This window comes from Myzus persicae, unplaced genomic scaffold (genome assembly GCF_001856785.1).
Source record: "Myzus persicae strain clone G006 unplaced genomic scaffold, MPER_G0061.0, whole genome shotgun sequence".
NCBI classification, from domain to species: domain Eukaryota; kingdom Metazoa; phylum Arthropoda; class Insecta; order Hemiptera; family Aphididae; genus Myzus; species Myzus persicae.
In genome coordinates, this window is record NW_019101460.1 from 1045056 (window position 1) to 1058949 (window position 13894).

Consider the following 13894-nt stretch of genomic DNA (forward strand, 5'->3'; position numbering starts at 1 on the left):
TTTAAATTGTATCTACTGTATGTACTCGTTAAATATTTTACATTTTTTAACGACGGTAGGTTAAATTAATTTATACCTAGCAAGTTAATTGTGGTGCACAACGGTTAGGTTAGGTGAAGTTTTTTTTTTATAACTTATATAGAGACTACACCACTTACTTTTGATCTCTGTACCGTATGTTGACAATGAGGAACGCAGTGGCAATGACGATACCAACGACCGCGGCAACGGCAAGTCCTATGTAAACGCCAACGTTAACATGAGAGTCTTCGTAAATAGTAAGAGTCCGATCTTTAGGTGGTCCTTTGCCACCGGCTCTCCACTTCACTTCTTCGCCAACACTCAAGTCTAGTGTGCCCGTCACTCCGTTATACTCTCCAATCTTCACTTCTTTGTCCCCTAAAGTAATATTTTTTTATAAATATTTAATGTAAGAAATATACGGTTTTTGTGTAAACGACGTGTTTTAAATGAGTAAAAATAATATTTTTTGTTGAAAGATTAGTGATAGTGATTTAGTATCGACAAATCGGGTATTATAAATGTATTTATATTAAAATATTAGTTTATACTAAAATCGTCGTACTTGTGTACCTACATAACTATTTGCAACCTGTAATTAATGGTTAAAAAAAACTACCTACCAGAAATAGTGTAGAGTCAAATTTGATCAAAAATTGACTTTTTAACAATGTTTGAGATAAATAAATATAATATATTTTTATTGACAGTGTTTATATTTTATTTTAGGGAGTATAAATTAATAATATATATTTGCGGTGAATACAGCTACCTTTGATCCCAAAAAATGCATGATGGCCAATGGGGTTCTATGCATTATAAATAATATAATATTCATGTAATATAATGTGTGGTTATAATATACAGATATACGAGAATTTAGAAATGTGAAATCTTACGTATAATATTCAAGTAATTTGAATTATAAAGGTAATTATTTGTTCATACTGTTTCAACTTTTCAAGTATTTTAACCAAAACCAACTACCACCACTCGTATTTACTAATACTAAGCAAAATATGATGTTTGTCATAAATATTTTACTGCAATAACTAGTGAAAATGTAATTTTGTCTCTATAATGTATCCAACAGTAGCATAGTTCAAGGAGTGTAAAATGTGAGTTGTTATATTGAAAATTCAGATCACTAGTCAAATAAATAAATATTTAATGATTCATCATGAAAAAAATTGTACTATATTTTTCTTTATTGAAATTATTGTTGTAACTTGTAAGCAATATTTACTTTTTAATTTTACTACCAAACCTAAACATAAGCAATAATTAATTTTTACTTCTACTACTTAAACTTTACTACTGACCGAAAAAACAAGCCAATCCTTTAATGTTACTCTTAAAAATTTAATATAAAACCATGAAATATGAATGTTTGATATTTTGGATTCACGGTGATAGTAGGAAGCCAAACATTTAAAACCAGTTATCAATAATGCTTACTTAATGGTTTTGAGTATATAAGTACTACAGATATTTATATGGACGTGTTTAACTGTTTAAGAATTTACGTGAAGAGTCTTAGAGTATAAGTTTATTTTTAAATAAATAAACAATTAATACAATTTACTCTACATTTTTTTAATCGATATATTCTATGATTAATAATGCATTTCAATGAATGACGAATGATATAGAATGAAGAAAAATTCAAGAAATTGAAATCTCATACAGTCTTTTCTTTCTCAGAGCTTATAATTAAGTAAGTAGGTACTCTAAGAAAAATCACTAAGTATCATTTTGATGTTTAGTTATAAAGCGAAATATTTTCTTTTAAAAATGCGATGCAAATGTTAGCTGTATATGTATAGTTAGAATATTAATTTTTTATTTTCATTTTAGTATTTCCTTAAAGAAGAAATTATAAGCTAGTACAAAAAGGAAAAGATGCCAAGAATTGCGTTCTTTATAATAATTCATCAAAGAAAGCTATTGTACATAATTTCAATTGAGTAATTTTACCATAAAAATATCTTCAATATTATGTCCAACTAAACAAGTATACTATAAAGGACTAAAAATAAATTGATAAATATTTTAAAAATAAATTGACGCATTTATGTTTACTTTATATGTTATTTAATTATCTTAATGTTCAAACCTAGAATTTTATTTTACAACTTTATAGTTATGTATTTATTAAAGTTTAAGTTCTAAAACAAATATTTACTAATGGAAGCCAAGTTTATTTCATTATTTGATATAATATTAAATTTTGCTAGTATTAATTTTTTTTATATATGTGCACTTTGTCATGAATAAATTTAGTTAAGAATGTGCTGTAAAAAAATGTATAGTCTCCTTATTCTATGCAGTGAGAATTTGTATTTATATTTGTTAAGACAATTTTTCATTAGGTAGAAATTTAGTACCAAATCAGCTGTTACTGCACTATTGCAGTAAGTTTGTTATTATTAGAGACCATCTACCTGCTGCAGATTGTTTAATTTTTTTTCTTCTAATTGTCATTGATAATAATAAAAATATCACTGTATTCTTTAAAATATTGACATAGTTAAATAAATGAAGATGAAAATGCAAAAATGCAAATATGCAAAAAATGAGAAATTTAAAACATAAATTAAACTGTTTGAATTATAAATCAAGGTTTAATTTAGAAAATTTTCTAGTAATTACTAATTATATATTATATATTTTGAGTTAGTATTCAATTTTACAAAAATATGAAAACTGACAACAATGGCATTTGAGTTAATGATATTTAAATACATAATACAAATGTTTTTTTTTTCATAAAATATAATTAAATCTTGACTTAAATAATAATGTTATTGGAATTTAAATTATTAGTGTTGAAGTGTTATATAATATATTATATATTCATGATATTTTTAAAACTATATATGCACAGTTCTTTTGTACCTACTTTTGTACCTAATAGAATTCCTTTTAAACGGCTAGACCGGTTTCATTAATTTGTTTGTGTGTGTTTGAGTAAGTGGTCCCAAGCCCAGATTAATGATAAATTGGGCCCTGGGACACCATACTCTAAGTGTGCTCTCATTTCAATTTAAACTTTAAAATAATTATGTCACTACATTTTAACGACTGTATATTATTGTATAATTTCGTACTAATGTATCTAAAAATGTATATAAGACTGATAAATAAATAATTATGTAATAATTTAGTATACACTTATTATATATGTATTAGAAGAAAACACTGTATCGGTTGCTAAAGAATTATAATTTCAATTTTTTTCGTTACTTTCTCTTTTGAAAATATTTGTAAAGTTTTATTGAAATCAATCAATTGTAAAATACCATTTCCTGAATATTATATCATTAACGATGTTAATTTTTCTTGAGTCTGGCTTGTTCTAAATTTATTTTTATTCTTGTTAATTTGGAACATGATCTTTCGGGCTTCGGCTGAACAATTGCCAATAATAAAGATTATCACCTACAACAAGCACAGCTCCCGTTTTTTACACTTCGTCCAGACCATTCGAAAACTTCCATGTAGAAATCTATGACTTTATCATAGATATATTATATTTTTTATCAATTATTAGAATATGAATTTAAAAAGTATTGGCATTCACTAATTTTTCGTTATAAAATTAAGAACATTTTTATTAATTAATAAATTAATTACTATGACTACTAAAATAATTTTTTTTTCTAAACTGTTTTGAAAGCATAAAAAAATTATATTTTGGGGATAAGATGGGTGCCCAAAATCAATAAGCCTTGGGTCCGTTCCCCTGCCATCCTTCATCCAGTCTTGAGTGGTCCCCTGGATGGTTTGGATTCACAATTGGACCTGGTAGGTCCAACCCTGAGATTTGCTCAAACGGGGATTTTGAGATTTACGATAGCAATTTTCGACTATAAATGGTTGCTATTGGTTACTTGGGCAGATGAGGTACAACCATGCATAAAATCGTTACATTTATGACTGGAATGAAGAAATTATATGTTAAAACAATTAACATGGGAGTAGAATGTTTATTTTTAGTTAATATAGGTACTATATAGGTACTTAACCGATCTTGTGAACATTTCAAATTGTTCTCGGAGATATCAGGTAAGTTTAGAATAGGTTTATCCAAAGTTAATAGCCTCAAAAACTACTGAATCACTTTCAATAAAAGTAAATCTATAAATTACTTGAAACTTGGAGGGTGCTTATAGCTTATTTTTTCAAGGATTTTTTCTCAGCTTACGAAAAATGAACTTTTTTCTTATTTATGTATATATATATATATATATATATGACGTATGTAGCCATGTACTTACGTACGTACGTATGTATATATGTATGTATGTATGTATGTATGTATGTATGAGAAACAGGAAGATGGAGACACAGAGATAGTGACATTTAAAAATGTAATGTTTCCGACGTTCTATGTAGTTTGTTAGCTAACAAAGATTAGGCAGGTCCACTGTCATGAGAGGAATATGAATTAAAGGGCAGAGATGAGTTTAATATAATAATCTAGATTAGAGACCTTAGTATAGAGTAAGCAGTTACAATTCTGTTTTAATGGACATGATGTTTTTCCGCTGTACCCGGTTACATTAAATGTCCATTTATTTACACTGACCCCTAAACACTTAAATATCAGACAATAGTAATCAATGTAGCTAAAGATTTTACTAGTCAAAAGTACTAAGAATATTTTTATTTCAATAATTAAAAAAAATTGGAATCCAAATAAAATAAAGCCACAGTATTTACTTATGATTGTGTCAATCAAAAAATTGTTAAGTGAATAAGTGATTGAACTACCTAAAAGAATATTTAAATTAGGCATTAGAAAGGCAATCATAAAAAATGAATTACCCTTGACGAAATGCAAGATGTTTTGATAAGTCGCATAATTATATTGTTTTCTATATCAGATATAGGGTTCTGAAATCTAGATATACCGGAAAAAAAGTATGGAATCAGCCTAGGCTCTAGTATTTAGTATTTACATCACTACTGTAGCGTTTGTCCTCGTAGCACTATTGTACTCATACTGTTATACACTTAGTCAATCAACTAAAAACTGAATACATATTAGATGATTAATCTAGAACATTTACTGCCAAAATACCAAGATTTAAGAATGATAAATTAATCTAAAATCTATATTTTTAATAGATACATTAAGAGTTCAGATTTTCTGGTATAAATATATATACGATTTTACTGATAATTACCTTGAAATTGTTTCAATAATATACTGGCTTTTCTTTCGTTGTTGTAAAATCTCACTGGACCCTGATATAAATTGAATATTGAAAATTAACCATATCAAACAGTAAACACACACATATTGTGCATAATGTAATTTATTACCGTGACTCCTTCGAAACTAGTTTTTGTGAGAGCCTCTAGGAAGAGATCCTCCCACTCTTTGTCCCTGTACTGAAAGTCTGCTATGGTTCTATTCAAGATGCCTTTGTCGTGCGATGATTGGTGCACTTTACGGGCTACTTCCTGTATAGCTAAAGCGGCGGTCCATACTCCGTCGTAAGTGTACCCGTGAAACCGGGAGTATTCACTTCCACGCCTCATGTCGTACTCTTGCTGGTATTCTTTTGAAGTCTGTAAATAAAAAGTAGTAAGTACACCCGTCGATTTCGCGTAAAATTTGAATCAATTAGGAACTCATTCAATCATCTATCATGTTTATCGAATATGTGCGGAAAAATATTTTATACTTGGTTCATACAATTCGTTTATTCGTCGTGAAACGCAATACAGTCAAAATATAATAATTTAAATATGTCGTTCGATACCAATGATACTTATGTGAGTTATGAATCCAACTAATATTGGTGCAAAATTGATTAGAAGCGTAATAAGATATTTTATGTTATGTATTTTCTAATGAAATTTGGAATGAAATATCTGTAATTTTCTAATGAAATAAACTATAATATGTTTACCTTACCAAAAATGTATGGTAATTTTTTTTAAGCTTTATGGTCTTAAATCTAAAAATACCACATAGAAGTCACTTATTTTTATTATTCATATATACAAATATGAAAATCTTATACATTAATCAGTCCACAATTTCCACACTAGATTAAAAGAAAAAAGCAAGTAAATCCCCCCTGTATGTAAAAAATTGTTTAGTATGATGACGCATTTAAATATTGGTACTAATTTAATACTCGATAAAAATATTAATATTGATTCTTTTCCAACGTGAGATTAGTTTAAGACTTTTATTAAAAATTCAATTTAAATATATTATTGTTTATTGGTTTTCAATTTAATTTAAATTTCAGTTTTGTACTTACAGGTATTTAATTTTATTTAAATATACAAACATATTGTTTTCTTTTGGCGCTTTGTTATTGTTGTTATTATAGTTTATCTTACTGTTAATTAAAGACTCACCCAACCTAAAACTTGTTTACTTAGAGATTGTGTCAGAAAGTATTTTTTATTTAAAAAAAATTATATGAGTATTCAAATATTTTTTAAATAAAGTTCTTCTTTTTATTTTATTATTATTAACACATCTTGTACTTGTAATATTTCATTTTTTAACTTTTAAACCTTATACGATTGAAATACTTTTAAAAATATAAACTCTGATTCCCTAATTGCATAAAACTGTAATTATATAAATAAATAATTTTTTCTTTGTAAAACACCAACAAACGATCATACGTTTTCATGGGCGTAGGTAGGAAATATTTTCGGAGGGGTTTTTTGTCTAAATCCTAAATAATATGCGAACAATATGCGATAATATTCTCGAACAAATTCACAAAAAGCTCAAGATTGTTTTATTTAATTTCGGGGGGTGTTTGAACACCCACCCTCCTTACCTACGCCCATGTACGTTTTTAGGTTGAAACAACATATATATAGACTAGGAGATGGCGTGGACCACCGAACGATGCTGCAAGACAAAACAATGCCAAGGCTACACCCACTATTACTAAAATTACTTAGCTTAATAACTAGTTTTAATGAATAATCTTATCTGTAATAATTGATATTTGGACATTTTTTTTTACCCATTATAACACACTTGCAACGTACAGTGTATGTTGATGTCATTCGTTTGTATATTAACCTTATATCTATGAAATAGATTGTCGGGTATAGGAAATATGTATTGTGTGCAAAAGCTCCACCTCATCGGTGTCCTCACTTTCTACCACCTCTGCGTCCGCAATCGCATCTTATATGACTAATTATAATTATTTATTAAGTATATTGCCGGCCTCCCACCAATAACTGTCCCCAACGACGACGACACTGACTCACGTCGGCCCGACCATTACTGGCTTTCTCTTCTCTTCCTGTCACCTACGGATTCTCACCGGCGCCACATACCAAACCGTTTTGTCCGGCGATATCCACCGGAAGAGGGTGTTGATTAAAAGGATGATCAGACATCGACGGGAGTCTGATCCCTTTCGATGTTATCAAGACGCAAGTACGTCTTATTGTTATTATTATTGCGTGCATCTGCCAGATTGTATACTATTTTATTATTCGTTATATAAATATACATTCCCATTCTGTCCTGCACCGGTAACCGTCTAGTGTAGCCATTGAGGTCACATCATGTATTATTATTCAAATGTCTGTTTGTCTTGTCGTCTGACCATTATGTTTAATTATTATTGTCTAATTCTGTTTTATAAGTCTGAGTTATATGCTCGTTAAGCCATCTCGATACCAAATTAATACATAGAATTTACTCACCTAAATTTTGTGTCTTGAGTTTTATTTTATTTTTTATTATTACTATGATACGATACCGGTTGTTCCATTTTTATGTCCCGAGACATATCATTATATTATAATCAAAAACAAATTCACGATGCTCCGGCCCCTTCGGGTCTCGGCTTTTATGGTTGGCAACCTTGCCCCAAAGTAGCGGTCGGCCACATGATGTTCGGCTAACGAGTTGTTTTTTTTTGGCGAATAGTCTGACCCGTCACACACTTCATATTAATGATACATGTAAAATATATACGTATCTATATAATACTCTTTATACTAATAAATAATAATCTATTAAGATTCTTATGGTAAAACATTAATACTTTACAACTCATGAGGTTTTACCAGTCAATAGTAATCACAGTCTACCACAGTGTACTTCAATACAGTGGTTTTTAATGTGACCAATAACCATTTGGCTAAAATTCGCTCATCTATTTTTTCGCGATGTGTGTCTTATTGCTGATTGTCTAACCAATTATACGAATATGTAATAATTTATAACTAATTAATATTTTGAACATCATTTTTTTAAATTCTAATAATTGATGGTATTTTCCTTAAATAATAATAGTTAAACGTAAATCTAAAATAACAAGTGGTGCTAACGACCTTTTTGCATTCCTTTACTTGTGCCAATGGCATGTACTAAAATCGAATTTAAAAGGTCTAAAAGATACAAATACCTAAAGTTGTCATGCGATAGATTCTCTAATCTCACAGGATAGTTTTGTGTTTTATATTAGTAATATACATTAACATACAAATCCTCTAGTAGTCTCGCATAAATCTGCCATAGTTACACCATATCAGACAAACAATGTATTATAGCTACTAAAAAGTATTTGTGGCTTAAGTTTTATTATTTTATATTATTAACATTGTACAATTTGTATAATTTAGTAGCTTTTCATAATCTATAAGAAATTTATTTTTTGTATACTTTAAATAATGCTATTATAATAAACTTTTTAGATATACTCATAATTTTATTTTTTTTTGTGCTGGAATTTTAAAAGTTAAGCTTGAGTTAATATCTTAAGATTCATTTAAACAGTGTATTTTTAAGTACTTTTTTAAGATAATCAACACATTCTGGTATAAAATAGGACATAAAAATACAACACTCTAACACCTCTATATAGTATTGGCAGGTTTATAATTAAATTCCCCCTTATACCGATATACTAATATACTATTTATGGAAACGTTTATTTTGTTTAGATAAGTTGCATTTGCGAAATTAAATTAGCTATAGTATTACACGTGAGCATGAATAATATGACATTTTAAATTATAATACTTTTATAAATGAGCAAAGCTCTCGTAAATAAGATTCAATCTAACGATTTTCGAGGACAAAAATTGTTGTACATACTTATTTGAATAGTGAATAGTAAATATAAAATCAATTTTTTTTAAATTTATGAGCGATGTATTTATTTGAATACTTATAATGTACGAGGTAGGTACTTAATAGTTATGTAGTTATGTATTAAACAAAGGTTTAGTTATGGTATAACAAATCTTAACGAATTTTAATGTAAAATAAAAAAGAAATGGAATTGAAAGTGGTTTTATGAATATTTAGTACTAAGTACTTCTGTAGTTGTAACACACATTGGCTGTAGTATTTAAAAATTGAAATGATTGACTGAATGACAGTATTGTCCGTTTGGAACATAATTTTCCTTGAAGTAATTTTAATGGTATTTATAACAATACCGTTTATTAAAATTAAAATTTTAATTCCATCTGTCACAAAAAGTGAAACTTAAGGTTAAATAAAGTTTTTAATAACTAAAAACATTGGTTTATGTATTTATGTTTAAAAAAATTCCATTATACATTTGTATAACATTGCGTTATTTATTATTTTAATTATAGGTATGTATGATATACTTACGTTGATATATGTTATTCAAAAAATAGTTTTCATTTTCATTTCAGTACCTACCTTATAATATATTGTATGTGGTATATTGAATGTGTAAAACGTAATATATAAGTGATGGATCTCATTTGTTTTTAAACTATATTACCTAAGGCAACATGTTATTTGCTAATCTTCTAAGATAAATCATTTTAATTTTCACAATTTACGTTAAAAAATAAATTAAATGCATTTAAGGGAATTCAAACCATAGAATAGGAAAACTAAGAGAGTCGCTGTATAGGTGTCGAGTGTAACTCGTCATTATGAAGTAATTATTGATAACCAAGCAACCGGAAACCTTGTTACGACAATAGTTACCTATTATTATCAATTATCAGTTATAAAGTTTTCTATTCCTTACGGATAAGTTTTTTTCGTAGCTGGTGGTTAGAGCACATGCATATATGAGCTTTTTATAAATGATAAGACACGTTTGGCTTATAAATTGATAATAATTATTACACTTAAAATTGTAATTTACTGTCTTGGAAGGTGACTGTTAATAAGGTAAGCGAGTTCCCTAGTGTTGATAGTTATTGTCGGAGGAACTGCCAATTTGGACAGGTCAAAAAGTGGTGAGCGTGTTTATTTTGTACTGGTCAATCCTAAAGTTTGTGTTCAGGGTACAATATATATATGTAGTGTGTAACGAACATTTTACAACTGTAATGTATGAGAAAAATGACTTTGAACGAAGACGGTGTGTCGAGCTCAATTTTCAAAGATTTTTTATTATTGATTTATGTTACTATTGCTAATTAATTTTTTTATTAGAAGGTAGTCAATTTTAAACTCATATTATCCAAAAATATTGCATATGATATATTCTACTTTACATTATTATATTGTGCAATTTAATTGTTACTCTTAATTTATGCATCCATAAAATCAATATAAATATATGGTGACAATATATGTCCACCATTTTTGAATAATAATAAAAAACAATATAAATTCAGTTAAATCCCGGGTTTCCGTAAAATATATTCCCATTTTTCAATAGATAACTATTAATTTTTTTATCATTTTGAAAAGCAATAGGAATCTGTTATTATTTTACTCTACCAAGTACTAACTAGATCTAATTTACTTCCAGAACCCATTTTCAAAGTTGAAATAATTTTCAATGCTCCAAAAGGTTGGTTGGATTACGTGACAATAGTCGCGGAAAAAAAAATTTATTTTATTTAATGAACAATTATTAGTTTTATAGCATATATTAATAAAATAGTCTTAACTATTTTACGCCTTATTAGAGTTATTATTATACGAGAAACATATAAGCATAAGTTATAACCTTTTCATTGCTAGAAATTAACATATTTTAAAGTTATTGATATTAGTGGCTGCAATACGATTGCGCGCGGTCCTTATCAGCGGTACCTTTTTAGGCGTACGATTGCGCGTGCTAAATTATTTTTACTTCTAAGCAACGTTGCCAAATACACAGATTATAGGTGCACGGTAAATATCTGAAAAGCAATCACTACTTTTTAAAATTGAAATATTACACATTGATTTTGAAATTGGTGCTATTGAAGCAACAAAAGAAGTTTTTCCGTATGTCAAAATTAAAACTTACCGTTTTCACTTGGGACAAGCTTGGTGGCGCAAAGTAAGTTGAATCAATATAAATATTTTTCGAAATAATTAATCAAAATCAATTTTCAGATTAATATTATTTTATTATAACGATTTTTAAAGAATATAAAGAATCTGTTTTATTTTGTGTTATGGATTTAACGAGATATAATTTAACCAAATTATTATTTGTATATAATGTGATTTTGTATCGAAATTGATGATTTTCAATCGTGTACCAATTATTGTTTTTTTTTTTTTTGAATTTTTCGACCTAAAAAATTGAATTTAGAAGGTATCACTAGGCTAGTAAAAAATTTGTTTTTTTTTTATAATAATAATTATTTTATATTTAAATAATAATTTGGCAACGTCGCATCCAATTTCACGCGCAATCGTACGCTTTTGAATAGGCAAAAGCATGATTATTTGTTATTCCGGCACTGCGCGCAATCGTATGCCCAAAAAGGTAAAACGCGCGCAATCGTACTCTACCGATATTAGTTTACCGCACAAATCACGTAGGTAATCAGTTGGTAGTAGGTAGTGATACCAAAGGTGTTTTTTATCATGCACTGTATAAAATTAAATTATTCTGTATAGGTAGGTAGGCAATGTGTTAGTTGTAATATTTAGAAATAACCTTATTAAAATCTGGAAAATGAACTGTATTAGTTGTAGTTTGTATTGCTTACAAATAACTAATAAGCGTGTTTGAATATACCATTCTATATATTATGGAAGTTTGAATGAAGAATTATATTGCAGATAAAATATATAAAAAATGTAAATGACAGGAATCACATTTTGAATACGAATAATTAATGAATCAATATATTCAAGAATAAATATAAAAAAAAAATCAAGGATATATAATATAAAATATTATATTATATCTTAGGTACTTTAAACTACAAATTACTGAACTATGGAAAGTGTATGAATTGGTTACCTGATTGATTTGATTTTGTTTTTTATACATACATATATTATGATTTATGGCTTCATATTCAATGGTTTATCTACTTATCGATGATCAAATAATTATTTTAAACGAGCATATGGGTGTATAAAAGCAACATTTGGTTCGACGGGAAAGGGAAATATACTATCCATGATTCAAACATTTTACGTTATTTAGTTGAATTTCATAAGGGCAAAGAAGGAAAAGGTATTCCACATGTATTTTACAGAGCATAAATAATTTCACTGTAATGTCAGGCATTGAATAGAATTTCGTGGATATATACTTGGGGAATAGCCAGGAATACATTTAAATATTTCTTATGCACAATGTCAAATTTCCCATTAAAATATGGCAAGACATTTTGCCATGCACGTGCAATGCAAATCTTGTTTATACATTTTCTACTTTACATATTGTGACCATCTCCCTAGAGACTCGTTAACTAATGTCTTGCAAACTTGTAGAATAATACATGAGTGCTTCTTATGTGAGATATTCCGACTAAGATTTTTTTATCGATACAAATCTAATGAAAAATCCACACTAAATATAATTATGATTAACATTGGTTTTAACCAAATTAGGTATGAAAATTGAAAGTGTATTTAATAGAACATACTTATTGTTATTTTACTGTACTGATTGTTATAAATATTGTTATTTGTTACCAATGTAAATCATTAAATATAATATGAATATATTTCGTTGTAATACTTTCATTGCTTGTTGATTTTTTTTATATAGGTAGTTTATTTATTGGCATACAAAATAGGAAAATAACAATTTCATTTTTAGAATGGTTCAATGGCTGTGATATGATTTGAATTTGTATTTCAGTATAGTACAATGTAATATCATGTATGATTTCTCATTTAATGATTTTATTAAATGTTGTATTTTTCAGCTATGGCTGATCATTTTCCACTGTTGAAAATGTATAAATATGTATAGAAGCTAAAAACATCTATCATTTGGTAATTTATTAGTTATTTAATACGAAAGCCTTTGAACAATACAGATTCATAATAAGGAACTCACATCTATGTAGAACCAGAGAATATTATGAACACTATTGGAGATGAATATTGACGATTATTTATGAGCATGTGAAAGTTAAAAATTTAAAAAAGTTCAATTCAATTTTAATATTTATATTCTTTAATACACGGTATATTATATTTTAAATTGTTTTTAACTAAATATTACACATTTCGATATGGGCGGATTTAATTTCGGGCATATGCCCAATTAAAAAGTCTGAGTACATCATAATTTATAACGATTATAAATCTAAAAACCATAAATAACATTTTAAAATTATTAAAAAGAATTTATAATAGCTGTAAATCAAAGATATGAAGTTGTGTTATACGATTGCTGAGTCATATTTTCTGAACTTATAATGTCTTCATTAAATGCTTACAATGACAAAATACATCGACTAATAAATAGATCCAAATTTTATTTTACATAGAAAAATGTAAAAAAGTAATTCAAATATCATTAAATGCAAATGTGTCGTTTGAATGAGACTTTTTGGGTGATGCGAGCGAAACATTCTGGAGGAAACAGCATGTCTGTTAAAGACGCGTTCACATCAGTCAAAGTCGTTATTTACATTGTTATGACTCCACCGAAGGAAAAGGGTGGCGATCGTT

The 13894-nt window shown here is 27.8% G+C and overlaps 1 protein-coding gene across 2 annotated transcripts in view; it reads right to left on the reverse strand.

Moving 5' to 3' along the window:
* Positions 1-13894, reverse strand: part of LOC111029210 (gamma-aminobutyric acid type B receptor subunit 2) — a 226590-nt gene that overhangs the window by 15556 nt on the left and 197140 nt on the right. For both annotated transcript variants that reach the window (XM_022308144.1, XM_022308145.1), the window contains 3 exons: positions 5353-5601; positions 5214-5274; positions 159-399 (listed from right to left, as the gene is read on the reverse strand). In XM_022308144.1, the coding sequence (XP_022163836.1) occupies positions 159-399; positions 5214-5274; positions 5353-5601 (551 nt within the window). The remainder of the gene's footprint in view (positions 1-158; positions 400-5213; positions 5275-5352; positions 5602-13894) is intronic.